A 24,829-nucleotide genomic window follows, 5' to 3' on the forward strand; every position below is an offset into this window, starting at 1 on the left:
ACCAGTCATCCACTTTGACGGGGGTGTCCTGGTCGCGATCGGGGTGCAGGTTCCTCTTCTTGATTCATGTGTCAACGGCATGTACTAGGTGCAGGGATGAAACAATAAATTTGTGCTCTCTCGCATCATTCGCGCTAGGCTCCTTTCCTAACGCGACGTTTTGTACTTCATGTGGCTCTGCTGGGTTTTTTTCTTGCACTCCGCCGCAGCTTCATATATCTCGCCGTCAATCGCTCTCGGTTGTCTTTGGGTTCAGAGGAACTGGCGACCAGCAATGAATCGCCAGCCGGTGACCTGTTCAGAGGAACTGCCGACCAGCAATGAATCGCCAGCCGGTGACCTGTTCAGAGGAACTGGCGACCAGCACTGAATCGCCAGCCGGTGACCTGTTCAGAGGAACTGGCGACCAGCAATGAACCGCCAGCCGGTGACCTCGCAGTCAGGAGATGCGCTCCCGGCACGAGACCAGGGGTCGACTGGCAATCTCGGACCCGATGATGCCTCCCAAAACGCAACTGCGAAATATATTTTGTACATTGATTGAAGGAAACCACACTCATTAAGCCTGTAAAAATGGGTCCAGATCCTCTTCCTTGTTTTCAGTGGCATACCATTTTATCATCAATGAAGGCGGTAGAAGGCACTTACAGTGGAAGACCATGTTCAGGCACTGAAAAAACAAGTGACCTTATCAAGGTCTGGAGCCTTCATCAAGGCACACAACGCATTCGGAGAAGAACCAGAAGCACATTTCAAATGGAACTGACTAGAACGTGACGTAGCTAAAGTGGAGCCGACATCAGCGGTGTCGGCAGGCGGTACTTAGGCGTCCTGAGCTCGTCCCGACCACTGCACACGTCACACGAGGTCCTGAAGTCTCACACGGCGCGTGCGACGCTCGTCCTACAGGGCATCACGTCTCCAGCTCGCCGGGCTCGGTCTTTATCCGCACCTCGACCTGCTGCAGCAGCGCCGCGCACTCGGCCTCCGTCAGGCCCGCCGGCTCCTGCTTCACCCGCAGCGTGGCGCCACCGGCGCAAATGTCACTACCGTCGCCGCAACAGGTGGCGCTGCCGTCGCCCGGCGTCGCCCGCTGCCGCTTCATCGCCCTCATCTTGGCGTCCAGCTCTTGCACGACGAACGGCTGCAGGCTGGCCTGCATCTTGACCTTGCTCTTGAGCGGCACTCGGCGGGGGTCGATGGCGCGAAGACCGCTGCTCAGTGGCGTCAGCTGACCACGCAGACGGCTGGCGAACATGCGACTCCAGCGGCTCTGAGAAACAGGCGCCGCAATCACTACACTCATCAAATCGGTTGGAAAACGTTGCATGCGATCTTGTGCGGTATAAGCAACCTATTCCATGTAGAAAAATAACTTATCATGCCTTAGTTGAACCCTCCAAGCTCGAGCTCGAGTTCCTTTTCAAACCGCCACACACATCCCATTCATCCCTAATGATGATTGGTAGCTTTCTGGCGTCCTGGCGGCAAATGTTATTGCATGCCCTCCAAAAACTGACAGCAGATCTTGGTCGGCATCTTCCTTGGTCCATATCCCAACACCTGCACGTTGGCATAGCCGCGTCCCGGACCGGCGGCACTCGTCTCACGCCCCAAAGTATCGCGTGCGTTCCGGACCGCCGCCAGCGCGCCCTGCTGTGTACTGGAGTCGCGCACACCTGGCGCTGTTTACGTTACAGGGCGGGGCTGGCGAGGGGTGTCATGGCACAGCCGGCGCCACCCTCCGAACCGGAACCTGTGCTGCACGCGTGCCAACTGACTTGGCATTCCGGGGCCCGTGCCGAGCGGCTTCCAAGGAAGGCATCAGCAGGCCTTGCAGCACTGTGTCGGATGGATACATTGCAAAAGAGCAGTCAGGGGTTCGGGGAAACGGGGAGGCGCGGGTTTTTATTTCCGAACAGCTTAAGGGATTTAACCTTTTGGTGGTTCATGAAAAGAAAGAAACCCGCAAAACTCATGACCTGCGAGTTCCTGAACATTATACTCGTTTCTGCACCACCTGACCGTCCCTAGCGTAATCCAAATTTCTGACTTCTTACTCTCGTCAGTGAGAGAGCTCGGCCAACATTGGGTCACAAGCCACCAGTCCTCCACGTCCACGCATGAAAACCGCATACTACGGACGAATGGAAAACGTGATACCTCACATGAGAGGTGCAGGACATGTACTAGTGTCTGTGAAGAGCAAAACTTGTCTCAAAACTTTCTGCAGGCTGACTGAGCCTTGCCCATGCAACCTACAAAACTCCAGCAGTGATCTGCGTCGGCCCTCTCCCAGCCAGCCCTGATAGAGGTCCCGCCTCATGGAAGCAAAGCTGAAGCGAGCAGGTACGCCGTTACCTTGACGTTGTTCTGCAGGACGTTGATTTTGACGGGGCTGACTTGCCGCTGCTGGTGCTGCAAGGTCTTCAGCGTCGTCACCTGCTCCGGCACGATCTTGGAGAACACGCACGTTCTGCACTGACTAGATTTCCTACCGGAAAGAATGGCACTATTATTTTGCATGTGCAGGAAAAGTTCTTAAGATTTCTGCGGACGTGTTGTAAAGCGCTAGCGTCGAGGTGTATGCGTTTCTGTGTAGTTCAGCCTCAACAGGAGATGACATAGATTATGACTAACACCTTGTGAGTGTTGAGGGATAAAAAGCACGGTTCGAAGTTAACAATCGGTCCTGACAAATACGCATGTCGTATTTGGACATAGGATCCGTCGGGTGAGTCCTACTTATGTCACAAAATCACAAACCACTAAACTGCACGTCACTACATCACAAAATCATTATCACTCCATCAATAGCATTGCCAAATAAACATTGTCCACTAAATATTGGCTTGGCTCATTCCATTCTAACAAATGTGGACCCCTAATATTTTATGCACGTCTGTGGAACCATGAGGACCAGATGACACCTGACCATGGTGAGCATGCCTGACAGCCCTGACCTGACCGGCAGCCGTGCCCCTCGGCAGCCCTGACCTGACCGCGCGCGCCGTGTGGTGACTGGCGCCATCGCCAGCTGACCTGTAGCGGCGCTGAGCACTGGCCGAGTGGTAGTTCCGAACGTGTTTGTAGTAGTCCAGCTCATCAATGTAGATGCACGAGCAGGCGTCACAGCGAAGACAGTTCTGTAGCGCCGGCGGAATATATCCTCGCGGGACAGACTCTGAAATGGGTGAATCGGTCTCGGGTCCAATAGTTGACGATACGGTCTGCCGGGGTCTGTGGTAGACTGCCTGCTACAGCAGTTTACCACATAGTCTGCTATAGTCTGGCACGCCCAGTCACGCCGAAATCGAGGTGATCCATTCGGCGCCTGACGCAGATCGTACATAATCCAGGAAATGTATTCATCGACGGACTACAGAATATCATTATCCCAAGTCATACCAGTTTAGTCCCGAAGGAACCAATATTTATTCAGCCAGACCCACGGATTCACATTCAGATTTCACATTCACGTTCGCTCGCCCTTAAAGACCCAGTAACCAAACTAAACTCGCCCGCTCTAGTCCCATTATTTTCCTGACTTCATTCACACAGATGAAGGCAGAATGCATCTGATCTCAGTCACACGTATGGCATAATAATCTGTCTGATCTGAGTCACGCATATGGCGTCAGAATCTTATAGCACAAGTTAGACAGAAGGCGACAGAATTCCGCCTTCCTGTGCCCACAGATGGCGAGGGGAGTTTAGTCAATCTGGGGACAATTAAGACGACGGGCGAGTCCGTTCGCATCAAACTGCACGGAGGAGCATATGACTTGCGCGGTTTCGTTTTTCAGAAAAATAGTCACCTATCCTGGCGCGCGCCAGCATACCATCCTACCACAGTCTTGAAAACAAAGCTTGTTCAAATTAGCCGGCAAAAAACGCATTGAATTTGGTTGTTTACATAACTGCCAGGATTACATTGTGTCATTGTGAATGTGGCCACATAATGATGCATTTGGCATGGAAGCAAAATAACAAATTCCACAGGAAGTTATATTGATAGCCAGGTGTCACTGAAATCTGTGTAGGCATTTCACGCGCCCGGGTGGCCGGCTGGATACCCTTCGCTCGGGTGGGGGGGGGGGGGGGATAAAATTTGACACCCCTGAGATCTCAAGAACTATGAGAGCTACAGACACCAAATTCACAGGGTACAGGGTACCCGTACGTGAACTCACTTAGATCAAAGTTTGAGGTTCCTAAGTGATGACTTTCGGGTCAAATAAGGTCAAACAAGATCCAATTCCAGGCTGGTCTTCAAAGAGTCCCCAGAATGTAGATAACTGTTTCTAGCAAAAGTTTGCATGCTCATTTAAGGCCAGCGACCTTGTTTGACCTTTTGAAGGTCATGGCGACCAGAATCATACAAAACTGCTCTGAATTTTGCATCTGAAAAAGCGACAAAGTGTAAGCTAGACAGTATGCTCCTAAAAACTAGATGCTGACCTGGGTCATTTTAGGTCAATGACCTATTCTGACCTATAGAGTCCATGAAAGATGTGGGATGCGGTTCATGCCGGATAATAAATTCGAAATGAGCACCAGAAACTATCCCATACTGCAAGCCTTAGAGTAATGAAACAGGTTGGTTTTGACCTTGGGCTGATCTTTATACCTGACCTAAGGTCAATGAAATTTGCTCATTCAATTGTTGTGCTGTCTGAAAAAGCATTTCAGAGATGTATGGCTTCGTCTCACACTCCATTGCTGCATCAGATTGAACGATTCCCTAGAAATTGACTTTGCTGAAACCATGACCTGACCTCGACCTGCCATACGTCAGCGACCTTACAATGTGCATCTAAATTCTGCCACCAAACGATCCGCTGTTCAGTTGTCTACAGCTATGCAAAATTTGGAAATCGGAAACCAAAAATCGGAACCCATTCTGGAAAAACCTTCGGGGGGTCAATTTGACTCCACCCAAAAGCGTGTTAATGGACATCTCAACCCAATCTGTGCATTGCGACGATATCTGGTAGCTCTCACACTTACACGTGTCGTCCGTGAAGTCTGCAATGTTATCCTTGTCGAAGTTGTGATCATAGATGTTTTTTGGTTCCGAACAATTCTTCGTAAAACTAGAGCCTGGTTGCCCCTGGTTCCAGAACCAAGAACAAGCCAGGAACCAATTTGTGATCACACAGGAGATTGTGAGTGTCACGGAAGCTGTCTTAAGTTTATCCATAATCTTCAGGATCTGTTGTGTTTAAAATGTACTTAGTTCAATGGTAAAATATATGCTCTGCAAGCTTTCAAATATACCACTCAGCACCGTGGGTAAATATCATATGAAGCGCACAGGATATATTCTTACTCAGACAATACAGCTGTTTGTTGGTAAATGACTGGCAAATGGTGGCCATAGCTGGTGTTTGAGAGTGGCGCCAATGTGAATAAGGAACCAGGTTCCGGTGTTTCGTGAGAGCCGCCATCTGGCGTTTGCTGGGGACGAGGCTCTCGTGATTATTAAAAATCTTTGGAAACCAAAACGCCAGACGTGTTGTTCTCAAAAGAATCAATGAGAGCCAGCAGCCAGGGTATGGTGTAGGCAAAAAACGAGCAAGAGCCAAGATCCAAACGTCCCTTTGTTTTATAGTCAAAGATCATTGCGAATCAAAAACCAAACTGGCCATGTTTGCTAGTGATGACTCGCGAGTAGTTGATCACATATTTCAGCGAAAACGGTTGAGCGTACGAAGGTACCCTCAATCGTTAAGTTGAACAACGGTTGAGGGTGCGGAGTTACGAGGGAACAGCGCAAACCACCCTCACCGACAGGTGAGCAATTATCGGGGCTCTCCCCACAACGGGGCTGGTGGGCTCTCACTCCCCAGCCAGGCCATGGATTACTGTCAAAGCATCGTCCGATCAGCGGACAATCAGAGGTTAGCCATGCATGCAGAGCGTGGGCGGCTGGGCCGCAGGCCAGCGCATGCAGCGCCACTGCCCGCGGAGAACAGCCTCGACCGACACGGCTGTGCTCAGCCGGGCAGCGGGGCCAATATCGGGCGGACAGGTGCCACTTGGCTTCTGTGGTTGTTGGCTTCGGACAATAGCTGGTGAATAATGTTTACAGTGCGGTTGGGAAGGTTGTCGATGGAAGAGGCTCGCAGTAATAAGCGTTTGGCTAGACAGGCCCAAATGCCTTCGAAATGGAACATGCCCCAGAACTTCGAATTAAAATGCCCCATAAAGTTTCGGACAGTAACTCGACCTATCAAAACGCAGGCTTTCTTTTCATATTGCCAGCACCGTGCCTTCACAATGCGTCCGCAGGCGCGCCTCGGGTAGACGAGTAAAAGAGTTAACATCCAGGAGGCCCGTTCAGTGCGCGCTGGCCCTGACACAGGACCCGGCATGCCCGAGCGGTCGCGGCCGGCTCACGTTTCTGCGACGACGGGTCCTGTTCGCCCGCTGACGTCGGACTGGGGGACTCCGGCGACGGCGACGGCGACGGCGCGTCGACCGGCTCGGCGGCGTCGGCGTCGACGTCCCGGTGCGCGGCTAACACGCAGTCGGCTGCGTCGGCTCCGACGGCTGACACCTCTGCGGGCAGGGCGGGCAGCCGCGTGATGTCTGACGCATGAGGCGGGGGGCTTCCGAGAGTGCAGGGGGGAGGCGGGTCACGGACGGAGAACCGCGTCAGTGGTGATGGGGGAAAGAGGGGGGGGGGGACGCACCGCCTCTGCAACGCAGATTGCAGATTGCCTCTCCGGCGTTTTGATGGAAAATCTGACGGAGCTAGGCGAAGCAAGAAGCACATTCACAGGAATTGTACATCACAATTGGACATCACCTGTTAATAGTGCTTTGCTCATAACTTGCATTGCCATAAAACAACTTAGGGCCCCGTACAGACAAAAAAATGTTCGGGGGCGTTCAAGAGGGGGGGGGGGGGGGGTTTGATATGACAGTCAGGGAGCTAAACATAACACACATTGCCATGATTTGTTCATATCTTTGAGGAATTATGCGGCCACCACCACCATGGAATCCTCTGTATTTGCCACTTCCTCCGCGGTGGCAATGGGCATGGACATACGGCGGTACGATTCACATGCATACATACAGCTGATCGCCGTGAACAGCTGAGCCCGAGCCTTAGAACAGCTGAGGGTCGTGTGGACAGCTGGGTAAATGTCGCATGTCCCGAACAGATGGCACACGTCTGGAGCACATGGTCCAGCACTTTCAAAAACTAGCACATTCGTTTGAAAAGGGCAGTAGTGGGATCGAATCTGAACCGAGATGTAATAAGCCAAGTGTTACCAGACTGTGGACGTATTATCGTTTATCTGGGCCGTTAGAGATTCAAGCTCATCAACGTGCTGCGAATGCTACTCAATTCAGCGGCACGTCGGATAGGTCTGCCATTCTTGAGTAGAAAATTAGGACGCGCTTGACGTGCTCCTTCTTGTATTCAAAAAGGCCTGCCTCGTCTCTGGATTGTCCACGACCAACGCAGAAAATATTAGTATTAGGTGTGTGGATAAAAAAGCTGCAACAGCGATGAATCATGGCCATTCTACCATGCCTGGCTAATTACGGCTGGATTGTGCATATCCTCATACGCATGTGTTTGCAGAAAGTTTTTTTAGTAGTGTTGCATCATGTGTATAAATGGAACGAACGGGAAAGTTTTTTGCGGAGCGTCATACGGAAACAAGCACCGGTATCTGAACGCAAACGTTTGTATGGCCGCAATAAGGAACGACCCCCCCAGTTCGACCTGCAGCCAACGGTGCCCGGAACAGATGCATGCGCCAATGAAGCATCTGCGTGGGGCATTTCCGTGTCGAGCGTTGTTTCAGTAGGATCTTAATGCCTAGGCTTTGTCCTGGATCAACATTTGGGAAGCAGCATTCGACTTTTACGTTTCTGTTTACACAAAAGCCCGTCGCAGTGTGGCTCCAGAATGAGCTTTCTCCCTGGTCTTCAACGTCCATGTCTGAAAATCAGCAAAATAACTTCAAATGGCCATGATATAGATTTAGCCTACTTCGATGGCTGCAAATGATGCAGCTCATGGAAAAATCCATGGCAGTTTCGCACGTCGCGGTCTTTATCGATATCGTGCCAGATTAACTGCTGTTTAGCAAAAGTCAACACCCGCAGCTACCAAACCGGAAAGCTATGCCCTTAGCCTTAGATTCATAGTCTATGAGATACACAGCCCTTAGATACAAAAGCCATAACGCTGGCAATAACTCGCTGCAGCAGTAAATGGCCTGAAAACCTTGCACCGATCATTGTAGAACCGCCATGAAAAGCTGTAACTTTCCGCCCCTTTTGAGGCGTAGGTGGCATTTCTCTGCGCGACCTCCGGTCGTTTGGCACGGAACCGCATCTAACGTCAAATGGTTATCAATAAGCAGATCGATAAAAACACTGGGAAAGAGAAAGTTGGTTAACGCAGCCTTTGACTTGTAAAATGTAATTTGATGTCACTAAGGGTGGGTTATTTTTCCCATTGCTTCCGAAATATTTTGCTTCCGCAAAAGTTTGACTAGTCTCCACAAAGTTGGGGGACCATCTAGTGTTCCAGCAAAATTAGGCAGGACACCTTCACCTGTGGTGAAGCCCTTGCATATGCCATGCTGGAAGTAGAGTATAGGTGGCAGGTTATCACATGTTTAAAGTAGCTCCGTGGCGTGCGTTCTGCGTTACACCGCTCTGCTACTTTTTCCGATCGCTGTGACCCAATTTTTTCGATCACCCGGAAATTTCCTTCGTTGGTGCGTTTTAGAACGAGGGCGAGTCGGGCGTACCGTGCCCGTTCCAGCGTGCTTCCCAAGAGCACCGCAATGCGGGCGATCCTCCACCGCCTCCCTAGCTGGAAGCAGAGCACCATGGTCCCTCTCAGCGTGTTACCGCGCGTGGGCGAGCGGCCTCGCTGCCGCCCCGGCCTGGTGCGCCGACCCGCACAGCACGCGCCCGCCCGCCAGCTGCGGGAAGACATCACAAAGGGACCGGCAGCCGGCCAGGTGGCCCGGTCCCCACGGACGGACGAGGGGGGGGGGGGGCGCCAGGTGGGTGCCCATCGCGTGGCCGGCCGATCACAGCCCGCCCAGCTGATCCCACCAGGTGACCGGATACAGATCGCTTCCGGCGCTGCCGCGGAACTGCAAGCCAAGCCCCTGGCTAGGACGGAACCGGCGGCGGTGGGTAAGAGGCGCGCACGGGCCGGCGGCGGCGGGTGAGGGGCGCACACAGGCCGGCGCTCCGGAGCCTGGACAGCGGCGCCCTCGCCAAGCCACAGCGGGATGGCTGCCAAGGCGAAGCGCAAGAAGCTAAACAACACGGCACATCGAAAGTGGAGCCTTGTTTAAAACGCGAAGCTGCGTATGATTTCCTGGAAAGCCTTAACGTATCCATAAGCCAAGCCAAGAAGAGCAAGCAACATGCTTTGAATGACATAAGCTACATGAAGCCCTGTTCAAGACGAACAGCGGGCGGACAAACTCAGCGTGACCGAAACGCCGCCAGGGGACAGGGGTCCGGCTCAGTAGTCAGGACGTCGGCGCGGGGTCGGCGGCACCTTACCAGTCATGGCGAGTGGCGTCCGACGCGGAGTGAGGTGCGGCGCGTCCGACCGACCTCGGCGCGCCGGCAGCAGCACCTCTCGCACAACCATGGCCGCTGCGGCCGGGCAGAAGGCGCCGATTAAAAATAGACCGGCGCCAGAGGGCAGGTGCACCGCTCAGGCGGCGGGCCGCGACGGTGTCGACGAGCGTCGCCTCCGACGGCCGGCGGACGTGCCGACGGGCGGCGGCGCTGAAGCCTCGCAGCTGACCGAGGCGTGCGCTCTCTCGCGCGCCGCGGCCGCCTCAGCGGGAGGGAGCTCGTTGCCGGCCGTGGGGACTGGCTGCCTGTCGCTGCTCAGTCGATGCCGTCGGCTAGATGCGCACACGGCCTCACACAAGCCACGACTGGCCCGGGGACTGTCACCCGGCACGGTCCTTCTTCCGAGGGCTCGACTCTGTATGCTGGTCCCAGGCGCACCACTTCGCCCCGCTCGCCCCGCCCCCCGCCACTGTGCCCGGGTCTCGCGCCGCGTGTGAGTGCGGCGCGTCGGGCGGCGGCATCCCCCGCTGAGGCGGCGACAGCTGAGCGGCCGCCCCAGATGCGGGCTCTCCTCCCCTCCCCCCGTCAAATCCGCGCCGCCGCTCCCCCACACAAGGGACGCACCGCCGCTGCAGCAGCCGGCGCACGCCCTTCGGCGTATTTCGGTAGCGCACAGCGGCAGGCGCGTGGAAACCGAACCCGTCGCAAAACAGGACACCGCCAGGGCGAGAGTGACTGGAGACGGAGGGCTGGGGGAAAGGAGCTGTGGAGTGCGACAGAGGGGCGCTGCAGCCATGTCTACGCCGTGGGAGCACTGGGAGCGCCGCGTCATGGAAGCGGAGCGCGCGGGGGCACTGGGAGCGCCGCGTCATGGAAGTGGATACGCGTGATCCTGTCTGATGAGAGCGGCCATCATCCGAGAATCTTCTTTCGATATCTGACAGGCGACCATATCATAGATGACCGGGACGTGTGTGACCGACATAACATAAATGACTGACTGGGACGTGTGTAACCGAGATGTCATAGATGACAGGGCCGTGTGTTACTGGCGTGTCATAGATGACCGCGACGTGTGTGACTAACGTGTCGTAGATGACTGAGATGAGTGTGACCGGCATACCATAGATAACTGTGAGGTGTGTAACCGACATGTCATAGGTGACTGGGCCGTGTTAGACTGGCAATAGGTGTCCGGGACGTATGTGACTAACGTTTCGTAGGTGACTGAGATGTGGGTGACCGACATATCATAGATAACTGTGACGTGTGTAACCGACATATCATAGATGACTGGGACCATGGGTGTAGGGACAGGGGGGGGGGGGGGGTTAGGGGAGCCATGCCTCCCCACTTTTCAAGGTGGGGGAGGGGGCAGCAGCGTCAACTGGACCCCCCACACTTTTCAGATTAAGATTGTGTTTAGCTTACTTTTGCACTACATTAAACATACATGGCGATTTCCATATTTCACCAGCCATCTTCCTTCAGGTGTGTCATCTCTTTCGTTCGCTCATTGGCCATCGCTTAGTGTCACAGCCGCAAAGCCGACGCCGTGCGGCCCATGGAGACTGCAACGCCGGACGTCGAGGCTGTTGTTGCTACGACTTGCGAGTATGCATGTTTAAAACCATACTTCATAGCATTTTTTTTCGTAATAAATTCTGACTGAATCTTAAACATTTTAAGATAAACATAGATTAGCTGTGTTTGTATAAATTTGGGCCCCCTTCTCATCTACAATCTATGTTCAGAGGTCCTCAAAATTTCTGAAGAACATAGAAAAACATGGAACTTAAGTCCATGTGACAATTATTGTACCACCTGCGGCGATCAGGAAGGTTGTTGGCTCAATGAGGGTTCCTGTGCTGATCCGGGGCCAACTGCATGGGTCAGAAGGCCTCACGTGTCAGGGAGGCCTTCTGAACAATGCGATATGATGTATCCTTCTTATGACCTCCGGATCGACCAGGAGATCCTGCCTCTGTCGCCAGAACGACAGCCAGAAGACGCTTCCCGATGGGACAGAATGGCCTTTCAGCCCCCTTGACCGGAAATGGTAATATACCCCTGGTGTTTTACTCAAGGGGCCCTTTGCCCGGAGGGAAATAAGGGGTCCCATTATTGTTGAGTAGAGTTGGGGTCTCATTATTGTTGAATAAAGTGGGTCGAAATGAGCTTAAGAAACGAGCAAGGCCATCCCACGTTTGCGTGAGCACGTTCATTTTTTTTAAAATGGATTAGTGAAACAAATAACATCAAAAGGTCTGAACATGCCCGCCCGCAACCTCGAGAGCGAGGACATCGACGACCTGGGCTGCAGCTTCCACAAAACCGAAGGGCTTCGGCCATTGCAAGTGCCACCAGACGGCGGGCACCGTGTTAATCTGTCTTCTGGACAGATTAATAATTACAGACACACGAAAAAAGAGATTCTACCTTTACTCTTCCAGTTCAACCACCACATACACAGCCCCACTTTAAGGGTCAATCTTTTCTTATGGTCAGTCGATGTGATCAGATCAGTGATCGCACACATGAAATATGGGCTCAAACTGCCTTCTAAATGCAAGATTTGCTGTCATGAAGGGTTCAAAGATGCTGCTTTCAGAAGCGTCACTATTTTCGTCCACACGTTGGGCACGGCTCAATATTAAATGCTGGACCAACGCTGTGCGGCCTACAGAGACTGCAACGCATGGGGTTGAGGTTTTTGTTTCTAAGATTTTCGGGTGCGCATGCTCAAAACTGCGTCACATAACTTGTATCACTAATCGGTTAATGTGTTTAACGGTAATTATTTCAGAAGTGTCGTCATTTTCGTCCGGTGGGTCAAGGCTAAAAGCTAGCTGCCAGACTAACGTTCCGCGGATCGTGGAGACTGCAACGCCTGGTATGGAGGTTTTGTGGTCGATTTGAGGGCGCCCATGTTAAAAAAACACGTTATATAACTTGTACCACTAATCGATTCTGACTGAATGGTGAACATTTTCGTACAAGCATAGCTAGGCCATGTTAATACACATTGTTGACCGCTCCATCTGCGGTCAAATTTTCATCTGCAAATTTTGATCAAACGTATCGATCTAATCTACCTTCACGATGTCCTTAATGTCTGTGGAACCCAGATAAAAACTTCTGACAAAGCCTCTGAATTCTATCGGTTTAAAAAGCTGTCTACGTTGGCTGATGAGCAATGCAATGTCCGTGGGGCCAGTTCATACTTAAGGTAGGCAGCTTCACGGAGGATATTTTTCTGCTGCTGGATAGCCTTATTTGCAGAATAACATAGATGAGTCGAATGGGCAAAATTGTGCACCAGTAAGAAACAGCTTTCCATGCATATCTAGTGTAGCAGCCATGACATTTGAATAAAGGACGATGACAAACTCCATCTCTACCCGCTCTCCCCCCCCCCCCCCCCAGTCATCGGGCTTGCTTTCCAGAAAGTTCCTGAAGTACACCCTGGGCTCCCCCCACCTCTGGAAACGTCGTTCCGACGCCTATGACTTGGACGTATGTGACTGGCGTGTCATAGATGACCGAGACGTGCATGCCTGACGTGTCACACATGACCGGGACGTGTGTGAATGACATCATAGATGACAAGCACGTATGACTGGGTGTATCGTAAGGCGGAGGCTCAGTTTGACATCTTTACCTTCCGCAATTCTCAATCATAGATAAACACGGTCGGTGCAGATCCAACACTGGATCCACGGGCGGAGCTCCGAATAGCGTGGGGGTTACACAAACATGCAACCAGAATGCTTAAAATCTAAGCCTTTGCACGCGCGCGCGCGCGCGCGCGTGTGTGTGTGTGTGTGTGTGTGTGTATGGAGGGGCTTTCCCTCCCTGTTGCATCAGCCAGTGTTGGTGCGACTTAACACAAGTGAAATGTATATGCGTTGTATACTGTTGCACGGTAAAAGAACCACATTAGCATGCTCGCACACCGCTAATGGCCAATAACCCAAGCGCAGCGTCGTGTTAATGCCTTTCCGAGCACGTTGACCTAAGGACAGCCGTGCGGGGAGCACGCACGGCTTCACCCGGGGGGTTGCTGACGGACGGTGGCTCCCTCCCATTCCGTTTCTTTTCCTCGGAAACTGAGCTGGCCGTGAGATCTATATGGTCAAGCGTGCCAATACCTGCAGCTACCGACCAGGCGAAGTCGAATAACAGAGACCGGCAGAAACCTGTCGCACAGCAAAGTGAAAGCCGAGTCGTCGCTACGTCTCAAATCTCATGTCTTGGCGAGATCGAGTGAACTATTTGTCGCCGAAAAGTTTTCTCACAGAACTAGGCACCCGACAAGGTTGGGTGATCCCGCCCAATAGATCTTGCGGAACCAGCTGCCCTCCCGCAGACGCGTGAGGCAGCGAACACGCCGGGATACAGCCTCGGCCAGCGTCACCGCTCCGACCGTTGAGCAGTGATGCGGCAGCTGCCTGACATGTGGACCCATGTGAGGTCTGTCATGGCGGTGCGGGCCGGCCGGCAGGGCAGCCGTGCCACCTGTGGCCAGTTGTGGCGCACTGCTTCCAGGACTGCCGCCGTGCCCTGTGACAAGAAGCGTGACAGGGCACGCCGGTCGCCGGGATCGGAGGCGCCTCTCAACCGCCAGTCTGCCGCAGGCTCACCCGAGTCCTCCAAGCAGACGATGTTTTCGGCTGATTTGTCGGAATGGGAGGCGCAGCCGGCTCGTCTAGGCCTTAGTCCCACACAAAGGGGTGCGTCACCCCCCCCCCCCCCGCCCCCTGATCCCGATACCCGTCACCGATGTTCTGAAGTTAGATTAGATTAGAATGCGGGCTCCTCGGACCCGGAATGACGTGCTGCTGCATAAAGCATTTTTAGTAGCGGTCATCTAATCGTGTGACCTTCCTTTAAACCACCTGGCAACGCAAAACTCATAGAAGTTGAACCTCCACACATTTTGGTGAAACGATTAATGTATTCAATTTACATGACAGGTCACTCACAAAGCATAGCTGGCTGTGTTGAACGCCTTAATCACCACCATCTTCGCAATGGCGTGGCCTCAGATGACGCCCATGATAGTTTTCCACACACCACGATTATGAAACAAGCACTTAGGCGACGACGTACGCACCAGACACCATATTGACACCAACGTTATGTACACACGCCTATGAAATGGACATCACATGGCCAGGATGCCTTCCACAAGGCACAACAAACAATACGCAGGGGAACACACACACAACAGAACCCTGTCCCTGCGTGCTATCCGCGCGCACAGCCAGCACCATCTATGTGTCATGTTTAAGACTTCAGCTTGGATTGAGCTGCCACCTAAATCCCCGCCCGGACGGCAGGCTTGTAGATAATGACTTCATGGATTTTACTAGACAACCACCATCCCGATGGCGCGTGCGTCGAACATGACTGCGGCCTTCCGCTGAGCACGCTGGCTGACAATGCTGCCGCCAACACAGACTGCCCCACCACAACAGCCACAGTAGGCCAAACACACCACGGCTACCACCGCTCACGTGAAGAAGTCGGCCGCCCGCTTCCGTGCCGGAAGCTGCAGCAGGTTGTCAGTGATGCTGGCGGCCGGCGCCGGGGACGCCGCAGCTGGCGTCAGTGGCGTGGGCGTGGGCGTGGCTGGCGCCGGCCGCCGCCGCCGCGCCGGGCTCGGCGTGTAGGAGGCGCGCAGCGCGCGGTCGGCGGAGCGGCCGGCGCGCGCCAGCCGCCGCGCCGCCGGCGACAGCGACGCGAGCCGGTCGAGCGCGGCGGCCGACGGCGACGCCACGTGGCGGCGCGCCGCCTCCAGCGCGCGGCCCTTCTTGTCGCGGTGGCGCGACGAGGCGCGCTCGGCCAGCGCCAGCGCCAGCTGCTCGCGCCGCGAGGCTGCCACAATCCGGAACGGGCTGGCGGGGGGCGCGGCGGCCGGCGTGGCGCCGCCGTCCAGGCGGAAGGGCGAGCCGTCGATCTGACCCCAGGTCATCAGCGGCGACTCGGCCACGCCGGGCGCCGGCGAGGGCGTGCGCAGAAGCTGACGGCCGGCCGGCTCCACCACCTCACGGCCGTCCACATCCACCTTGCCGCCGAGGCGGCGCCGCGCCTGCACCTGCGCCGCGCGACCCACCTCCGCCCGCTGTTCCGCCTCGTTGAAGGGCGTGCTCTTGAAGCGCGTGTTGGCCACATCGATCTCCTGACGGAGGCGGGACCCGCTCGATCTTGTCCTCGGCGGTCAGCGCCAACCCCCGCGGCGCGTACATAAGGTCGTTTTCGGAGCGGTAGCGCCAAGTGGCCACCTGGCCGGGCCGCGGCCCGCCGTCCGCCTGCTCCTCCAGCGAAGGCACGTCCAGCGACAGTAGCGCCGCCTGCCGGTCGTTGTGCGCCGCTTCGGCCGCGTACAGCCAGGGGTGGCGCACGCGGTGCCGGCGGCTCGCCTCGGCCATCATCTCACCGAAGCTCTCGTTGTCCTCGCTGGTGTGCGTGGCCAGGTATTGGTTGAGCGAGAGCGGCTGGGCCGGCTCGTCTTCGGCCCGGTCGACGGCTCCACCCGGGGTGGGCGTCTCCGGGACGGCCGGTGCCTCCGTCGACCACGACTGAGCCGTGTCGGGCCGCGCGCCCGAGCCGTAGCGCGCGCGCAGCTCCTGCTGTCGCGGGGCGTCACCGCACTGCACCGCCGCCAGGTACTCGTCCTGAGCGCGCAGCCGCTTCAGGTCGGGGAAGTAGTCCCGCTCGACGATGCCCTCCAGCTCACGGATGTAGTTGTCCTCGTCCAGCACCGTCTTGCGGAAGCGCTTGCGGCGAGGTGCTGCCGCCAACGGCCGCTTGAAGCCATCAACGAGATCCTGGCCGGCCGGGGTGGCGGCCGCGCCGACTAAACCCTCTGAGTCACTCATCCTTGGATGGCCAGTCCTGCGAACCGAACATTGTGTCACTTAACCAGGGATGTGACTAACTGACTGAAGTGCTTACAGCACTTAGCACACAACATGATGAAATTCAGCTGTCTAGTTATTGGGAAATGGCCTCCTTTGCATGCAGAAGGAGCTGATTTGCTCCACTGTAGTCTTTCCACCTTGATCTTGAACCCATTCCAACTGGAGTGCTAACAGTCTATGGCCTTTCCTATCAGTTTTACATATCTTGCCAAACTGATGTGTTCAGATCACAGCTGATCTATGGATTTTGGTTTTTGTTCTTTGGCAAGCTTGGTCTTTTCAGACCAATGCAATGCCCAATTGATGTCTACCATGATCATGTTTTTCTAACAAAATCAGCTTTCTTTTTCAAATGACCAACTACCATATGGATGTAATCTTCCAGAATGTCACAAATCAATGCAGGGCATACCATGGGGCAATAAACATGGGTACCTTTTCCCAGTCTCTAATATCCCACAACTACTGAACACTGTTAGAAGTACACAAAAATATGCCAATGTGAGATTGGGACTTAGAAATTAAACATCTGCAGGGTACTACATCTAAAACAAACACAATGTTAAGTTAAATCCAATTCTAAATGTGCAGCAGCCTACCATTGAATGAGAAAAAGCAAGCTTCCAAGTCTTGACTCCACAGCCCCTCTTCTCTTATGGTTAATGTGGCAGATAAGCAAAACCAAAATTGAAGGCACAGGGTCTGGATCAGGTAGGTATTTTGGACTTCAATAAATGCCTGATATTGCTAAACAAGCACCTTTATCTATAATGTGCTTAATATTCATCAACTTGTTAATGAAAACATACATCATGATGCAATGACCAATAGCATATCAATCCTGCATGTCTATCTTTATAGCCAATTATCATACAGTGTACAGGATAAAATACACATGCCTCAACTTAACACAGTCCCAATAACCCTACAATGACTTACACTAATTCAGTTACACTTTTTCTCATTCAAACAGGCAATACTAGAAAACAGCACTAGCAGTCAACATAAATGAGTACTAAGTTGTTCACTGTATTAGTGAAGAATATTATTCAGTTAGGTAAGACAGTATTACTAGCTGTATTTCTCAGTAATAACAGGAAAATGAAGATATAGTTGGGTTGATGTTTTGGCAACATGCTTTATGGAAATAACAGCAGAAGTGAATTCACTTATAAAAGTGAATAACGATCAATAGCAGCCAAATTCACAAAGGTAATGTGCCTTTATCAAACCAATAGCAGAAATGAATTCACTTCTGCTATTGTTCCAATAAAGGCATGTTGTCAAAATATCAGCCAAACTAAATCACCATTCTTGTTTCGTTTCTCTCACCGAGGAATAAGGCTAATATTACTGCCTTGTAAATGACTATTAGTCCTACTGAGCAGCCACACACAACAAAATATGAATGATGGCTGACTGTCAAAAGGTCAAGAAAGAGTGAAATTGGGGCAATTCTCAGCTTAGGCCCCACATAAGGCCAACAAATCAAACACACAAGCCATACATTGTTGGTATCAGCAAATGTGCCATAAATTAATTTATCCTTTTAACACCACACAAACATGAATTTATCCTTGCATGGCGCTTGAAATACTCAATTTGTGCGCTGGATTCAGTCTTTTCAATCTGTTTTGAGAATTACGAAGCATATCATGTTAGGAATATTTGAAATGTTGCAGACACGAATAGCATGGACCACCCCAGATACCTGAATACTTGGTAATTTTTTACTTGGGTACCTGTATGGCCGACGGAGGGAAGAGCTACGCCAGCTGCAGGGTTTCGAGTATTGTCGTGCGGGGCAAAAGCTGTGAGGCATCAGCTAACATTGTGACGTCACTGAAAATGGTTTTGCATCGATCGGGATCGGGGTTCTTTCGGGCCGACTGAAGGCCATAAGGCTTTTGCTTGTGACATGGTGTCACTGGTATTCGGCTGGATATGTGACGTCACTGGTCGTGAGTGTGTAAGGCTCTTTTGGGTCCACTGAATGCCGTAATGCATCAGCTGGCCATGTGTCGTCACTGGTATTCGATTGAACATCAGGCGCGGCCGGCCTCGTTCCATCTTTACTTTTCGTACCTGTCTGCTGCACGCATTTGCGTGCCGCATAAAGGTTTGACCGAATTACCCCAATGTGTGACGTCCCTAATCATCACTTCATACGAGTGCACTTAGGCCTCACGACCATGGTGTGTCGTGGTCCGCAAAGTATCACCGGATAGCGTGACGTCACTGGTATTCGAATAAAAACTGGGCGCAACAGGCCGTGCTTCATTTTTACCTTTGTACTTGTCTACTGCAAGCATTGGCGTGCTGGATGAAAGCTGCCGAACCACCTGAGTGTGCGACATCACTGGCCATGAGTTCCAACGGTGCTTTTCGGCCAACTGAAGACCACAAGGAGTCAGCTAACGACGTCCCTGCTATACGACTGTAAGACGTCAATGGCCGTGGGTTTCCACGGGCCCTATAGGACCGACGAAATGCCGTTAGGCATCAGCTGGCGACATGACGTCACTGGTATTTGGCTGAACATCAGGCAACAGGTCATGCTCCATTTATACCTTTCGTACATGTCTGCTGCAAGTATTGGCGGATTTTTTGTGCGGCCAACTGAAGACCATAAAGCATCAGCTAACGATGTGACGTCGCTGGCACTCGACTGTGCGTGTCGCTGGTCATGAGGTTTTACGGCCTCTTTTGGGGCGACGAAAGGTCATACGGCAATGACTGAAGATGTGACGTCACTGGTATTCGAATGAACTTCGGGCGCGACAGACCATGTTCCACCTTTATCTTTGGTACCTGTCCATTGCAAGCATTGCCGTGGAAGGCTCTGCCAAATTACCTGAGTGTGTACGTCACTGACCATTAATTTGCACACTCTTTTGAGCCTACTATAGGCCACAAGGCATCAGCTGACGATATGATGTCACTGGGTTTCGACTAGACATCATGCGCAACAGGCCATGCTCCATCTAAGCCATGCTTCGTCTGTACCTTTCGCACCTATCTACTGCAAGTATTCGCGCGACACAGGGGCTCTGCCGAATTACCTGAGCGTGTGGTGTAACTAGTTATGAGTTAACGCGGGTTTACTCTGGCTGACTGAAGGACATCAAGCATCAGCTGACGATATGACGTCACTGGTATTCGACTAAACTTCAGGCGCGACAGGCCATGTTCCATCTTTACCTTTCGTACCTGTCTCTTGGAATTATGGGCGTGCTGAATGAAGGCTCTGTCGAGTCTCCTGAGTAAGTAACGTCACTGGTCAACAGCTTTTTACGGGACCTTTTGTACCCCCAAACGGTATAATGCATCAGCTGATGATATGACGTCACTGGTGTCCGACTTAACATCAGGCGCGACAGGCCATGTTCTATCTTTACCTTTCGTACCCGTCTATTACAAGTATTGACGTGCTGAATGAAGGCTCTGTCGAGTCTCCTGGGTGTGTAACGTTACTGGTCATGAGTTTTTTCTGGCTCCTTGGAACCCTCTATAGGGAAAAATGCATCAGTTGACGACATGATGTCAATGGTGTTCGACTTAACATGAGGCGTAACAGGTCATGTTCCATCTTTGCCTTTCGTACCTGTAAAGTATTGGTGCGTTAAATGATGGCTCTGCCGAGTCACCTGAGTGTGCGACGTCACTGGTCATGAATTTTTACCAACTATTTTTGGCTGAGCGAAAGCCATAAGGCATCAGCTAACGAAACGACGTCACTGGTAATCCACTGAGTGTGTGACGTCACTGGTCATGAGCTTTTACGGGCCTTTTTTGGCCGAGTTCAGGTCATTAGGCATCAGATAACGTTATGGCGTCACTTGTATTCGAATTAACATCAGTTGCAATAAGCCATGTTTCATCTTTACCTTTCACACCTGCCTACTGCAAGTATTCGTGCGCTACAAAAAGACTCTGTCGATTCGCCTGAGCGTGTGGCGTAACTGGCCATGAGTTTGTGCAGGTTTACTCGGGCTGACTGACGGACATCAAGCATCAGCTGACGATATGACGTCACTGGTAATCGACTAAACTCCAGACGAATCATCTGAGTGGGTGACGTCGCTGGTCATGAGTTCATACGGATTCACTTGGGCCGCCCAAGGCCACAAAGCAACACCTCCCGTGAAGCATAACAGGATGATATGTCGTCACTGTTATTCGACTTAACATCAGGTCCAAAATGCCACGTACTTTCTTTACCTTTTGTACTTGTTTATTAAAGGTATTGACGTGCTGAATGAAGGCTCCGTCAAATCTCCTGAATGTGTGACGTCACTGGTCACGAGTTTTTTACGGGCTCCTTTGAACCCATTTTAGGTTATAATGCATCAGCTGATGACATGACGTTACTGGTGCTCGACTAAACATCAGGCGCAACAGGTCATGCTCCATATTTGCCTTTCGTACCTGGCTGCTGCAAATATTCGCGTGCTATATGAAGGCTCCGCCGAATCACCTGAGTATGTGACGTCACTGATCATCAGTTGGTAGGAGGTCACCTGGCCACCTACGGCTACGGAGTTCCGCAGCAGAGGTGGGAGATGCACCATAGTTAAGCACACCAATTTTATTGTGCGCACCATTAAGTAACAACTTCAAACGCAATGGGCTGTTTCAACGACTAAAATTTTGAACAAACGTAAACACAAAACAAAGGTGATCCCAGCCCACAAACCGACGTATATGCAAAGCTATTCCGCCCGACATCACAGGATGCGCCCCTGAGCAGCTACGGTCCGGAATGCCCTGATGGCTAAATAATAATCAAGGGCGCCGCCTAGCGGCCATAAGTCTGGGCCACAGCCCGAATATCAGTGACGTCATATGGTCAGGTGATGCTTGATGTCCTTCAGTCAGCCCGAGTAAGCCCGCGTAAACTCATGACCAGTTACACCACATGCTCAGGTGATTCGGCAGAGCCTTTATGTAGCGCGCGAATACTTGCAGTATAGAGGTGCGAAAGGCAAAGATGGAACATGACCTGTTGCGCCTGAGATTAAGTCAAATACCAGTGATGTCATATCGTCAACTGATGTCTTGTACCCTATAGGTACAAAAAAGCAGCCCGTAAAGAACTCATGATCAGTGACATTACACACTCAGGAGATTTCACAGAGCTTTCCTTAAGCATGTCAATGCTTACAATAGACAGGTACGAAAGGTAAAGACGAACATGGCCTGTCGCGCCTGGTGTTAAGTTGAATACCAGTGACGTCACATCGCCAGATGATGCTTGATGTCCTTCAGTCAGCCCGGGTAAACCCGCGTAAACTCATAACCAGTCACACCACACGCTCAGGTGATTGGGCAGAGCCTTTATGTGGCGCGCGAATACTTGCAGTAGATAGGTGCGGAAGGTAAAGATGAAACACGACATATTGTATCTGATGCTTAATTGAATGCCAGTGACGTCATATCGTTACCAGATGCCTAATGGCCTTAAGTCGGCCCAAAAAGGCGCGGGAAAACTCATGACCAATGGCGTCACACACTTAGTGGATTACCAGTGACGACATATCGTTAGATGATGCCTAATGGCTTTCCCGGCCAACAATAGCCTGTAAAAACTCATGATGACGCACTCAGGTGATTCGGCAGAGCCATCATTAGGCTCGCCAATACTTTAACAGGTGCGAAAGGCAAAGATGGAACATGACATGTTGTGCCTGATGCTAAGTCGAACACCAGTGACATCATATCGTCAACTGAAGCATTATACCATATAGGGGGTTGAAAAGAGCTCGTAAGAACTCTTAACCAATGACGTGATATAACACGCGAATGCTTGCAGTAGACAGGTACGAAAGGTAAAGATGGAACATGGCCTGTTGCGCCTGATGTTGAGTCGAATACCAGTGACGTCATATCATCCCGCGATGCTTTACAGGATATGATGCTTTGTTGCATTGGGCTGCCCAAGTGAACCTGTATAAACTCATGACCAGTGACGTCACGCACTCAGATGGTTCAGCATCACCTTGATATAGCACGCGAAAGCTTGCAGTAAACAGGTACGAAAGGCAAAGATAGAGCATGGCCTGTTGCGCATGACACCTAGACGAAAACCGGTGACGTCATATGGTCAGCTGATGTGGTATGGCTTACAGTGGGTTCAAAACAGTCTATACAAATTAATGGTTAGTGACGTTACACACTCAGGTAATTCGGCAGACCCTTCCTTCAGCATTCAAATACTTGCAATGGACAGGTACCAAAGGCAAAGATGGAGCATGGCCATGGCCGCCTGAATTGTATTCGGATACCAGTGACGGCACATCTTCAGTTAATGTAGTATGACCTTTCGTCGGCCCAAAAGAGGCCGTAAAATCTGATCACAAGTGACATCACACACAGTCGAATGCCAGTGACGTCACATCATTAGGCTATGCTTTACGGCCCTCAGTTGGCCCCCAAAGATCCATAAAAATGCATGACCAGTGACGTCACACACTCACGTGATTTGGTAGCTTTTATTCATCACGCCTGTGCTTGCAGTAGACAGGTACGAAGCTAAAAATGAACCTTGACCTGTTGCGACCAATATTTAGTCGAATATCACTGACGTCACGATACCCAGTGATATTTCACGGAACATGATACACCGCGGCCGTGGGGCCTAAGTGCACTCGTATCAAGTGGTGATTGGTGACGTCACACATTCAGGTGATTCGGTCAAGCTTTTATTCGGCACGCAAATGCTTGCAGCAGACAGGTACGAAAGGTAAAGATGGAATAAGGCCCGTTGCGCCTGATGTTTCATTGAATACCAGCGACGACATATCGTCAGGTGATGCTTTACGGCATTCATTGCACCCAAAGAGCCCTAAAGCCTCACAACCAGTGACGTCACATATCCAGTCGAATACCAGTGACATCATATCGCTAGCAAATGCCTTGTAGCCTTCAGTCGGCCCAAAAGAACCCAGATCGATGCAAACCCATTTTCAGTGACGTCACTACGTCGGCTGATACCTAACAGCATTTCTCCATCATGGCAGTACAGGAACCCTGCAGCCAGCGTAGCTCTCTCCCCACCGTCGGCAATACAGGTACCCAAGTAAAAAAAAGCCAATACTTTGCGTGAGCATCAGCCTCCCCCCACCCTGCACCGCCTGCACCACGTACACCACCAACTAACCTTGGACACGAAACGCATATATCGTGTATGGCATTGCGCGAAGTTGCGCTAAATTTGCGCTGCGTGTATTGGTGTGCGAAGTGGGGAGGTGAGTATCAGCTGGCTGATGACGCCAGTGGTTACAATTTGATATCGATCTAAGATGAGCGTTTCGTTTTTATACCAAAGAAAGTAGCCAGATTGCCAGCGTATGCATATCATTTAGCCGAATCATTATGAACCTACTACTTGGAAAATAATTTAACCTCGAATATCAAGGTCTGTCTACCTGTTGTTGCAACCATTGCACAACAAATACTATCGATGAATTCACTGCGTACGCCGCATAAGCCTATTGGTAGGCTCATGTGCCTTGGTCTTTTCTGCACGTAGGCCAAATTGCTTCTGACTGTTTTTGACCATTGCCGAATCAGCTTATACATCGTGAACAATTAACATATTAAACGACAAAACTTTTCCAAACAAGCATTCAATCCCTGATGTCATTTGATATCAACCACCCCGAAAAGATATTAAATGCCTGTAAATTTATGATACAGCTTAAGTGTACCCGTGTTAGCAATACTTCCGGTTGCTCTCTTGTATCTGAGTACGAATCGTCATAAATCGATAACAAATTATGACCATTGACGTCAAGAGAGACAGCTAATACCTCAATTTTGAATCGTACATCAAGACACACACCTTGAACATAGCATTGGTTCGCGCACCGACGGACGTAGGGGCATCACAGGTAAATTTGGCCGATTGTTAGGCGTTCAGTCATTGCCATGAGCCTGCCCATGAGGTATTCGTGCATTCCGGGCCTATTTGTGATGATAGTGAATTGCATATCTATCGTTGCGTGTGGGCAAATGATGTTCAATGTTCAACAATAATTCACCCCCGAAACAGGTCTTCTGTTTACACTATCAAATATATTTATTTGGGGTACCTTAGTATTTTTCTGAGACATCAAACAAAAACAGCTGTAAAGATTTAATTCAAAATCACCTCTTTCCTAGTATATGCAATATGATATATATAAAGCCACACTCCCCTAGTGAAAAACTTATATGATAAAATTATTGGCAAAAATCATATAATTTTCCTCAAGAGGCAACCTACAGCCCACACATGAGCTGTGAGTAAGCTAGGCAGCATTTTCTAATGTTACATCAAA

At 51.5% G+C, this 24,829-nt stretch overlaps 2 protein-coding genes across 3 annotated transcripts; both read right to left on the reverse strand.

Annotated features, from left to right (window-relative positions):
* Positions 1–518: 518 nt before the first annotated feature.
* On the reverse strand, positions 519–9,743 carry LOC119098881 (uncharacterized). Of its 2 annotated transcripts, none has more exons than XM_037221924.1 (5): positions 9,562–9,743; positions 6,403–6,564; positions 2,998–3,184; positions 2,362–2,494; positions 519–1,273 (listed from the first exon to the last, which is right to left on the reverse strand). In XM_037221924.1, the coding sequence occupies exons 1-5, from the start codon at positions 9,650–9,652 to the stop codon at positions 914–916; spliced, it is 933 nt and encodes a 310-aa protein (XP_037077819.1). In that variant the 5' UTR covers positions 9,653–9,743; the 3' UTR covers positions 519–913. The 2 variants fall into 2 exon arrangements, with proteins under 2 accessions (XP_037077819.1, XP_037077820.1); XM_037221925.1 differs by having other exon boundaries at positions 3,043–3,184; positions 9,562–9,742.
* A 4,801-nt stretch (positions 9,744–14,544) lies between these two features.
* On the reverse strand, positions 14,545–23,680 carry LOC119099214 (splicing factor ESS-2 homolog). Its single transcript, XM_037222331.1, is given in 3 exon segments — positions 14,545–15,781; positions 15,783–16,482; positions 23,668–23,680. Coding segments are annotated over 2 exon segments (1,368 nt in total). The 5' UTR covers positions 16,467–16,482; positions 23,668–23,680; the 3' UTR covers positions 14,545–15,097.
* Positions 23,681–24,829: the final 1,149 nt, after the last annotated feature.

This window comes from Pollicipes pollicipes, unplaced genomic scaffold (assembly GCF_011947565.3).
Source record: "Pollicipes pollicipes isolate AB1234 unplaced genomic scaffold, Ppol_2.1 Scaffold_4740;HRSCAF=5597_pilon_pilon_pilon, whole genome shotgun sequence".
In the NCBI taxonomy this organism is placed as follows: domain Eukaryota; kingdom Metazoa; phylum Arthropoda; class Thecostraca; order Pollicipedomorpha; family Pollicipedidae; genus Pollicipes; species Pollicipes pollicipes.

Coding starts and splice junctions, on each gene's coding strand:
- LOC119098881 (XM_037221924.1), bottom strand. CDS start 9,652: ATGGTTGTGCGAGAGGTGCTGCTGCCGGCGCGCCGAGGTCGGTCGGAC. Junction 3,185..6,402: donor GGACCCGTCGTCGCAGAAAC/GTGAGCCGGCCG, acceptor CACCCATTTCAG/AGTCTGTCCCGCGAGGATAT. Junction 1,274..2,361: donor TCCTGCAGAACAACGTCAAG/GTAACGGCGTAC, acceptor CCTGTTTCTCAG/AGCCGCTGGAGTCGCATGTT.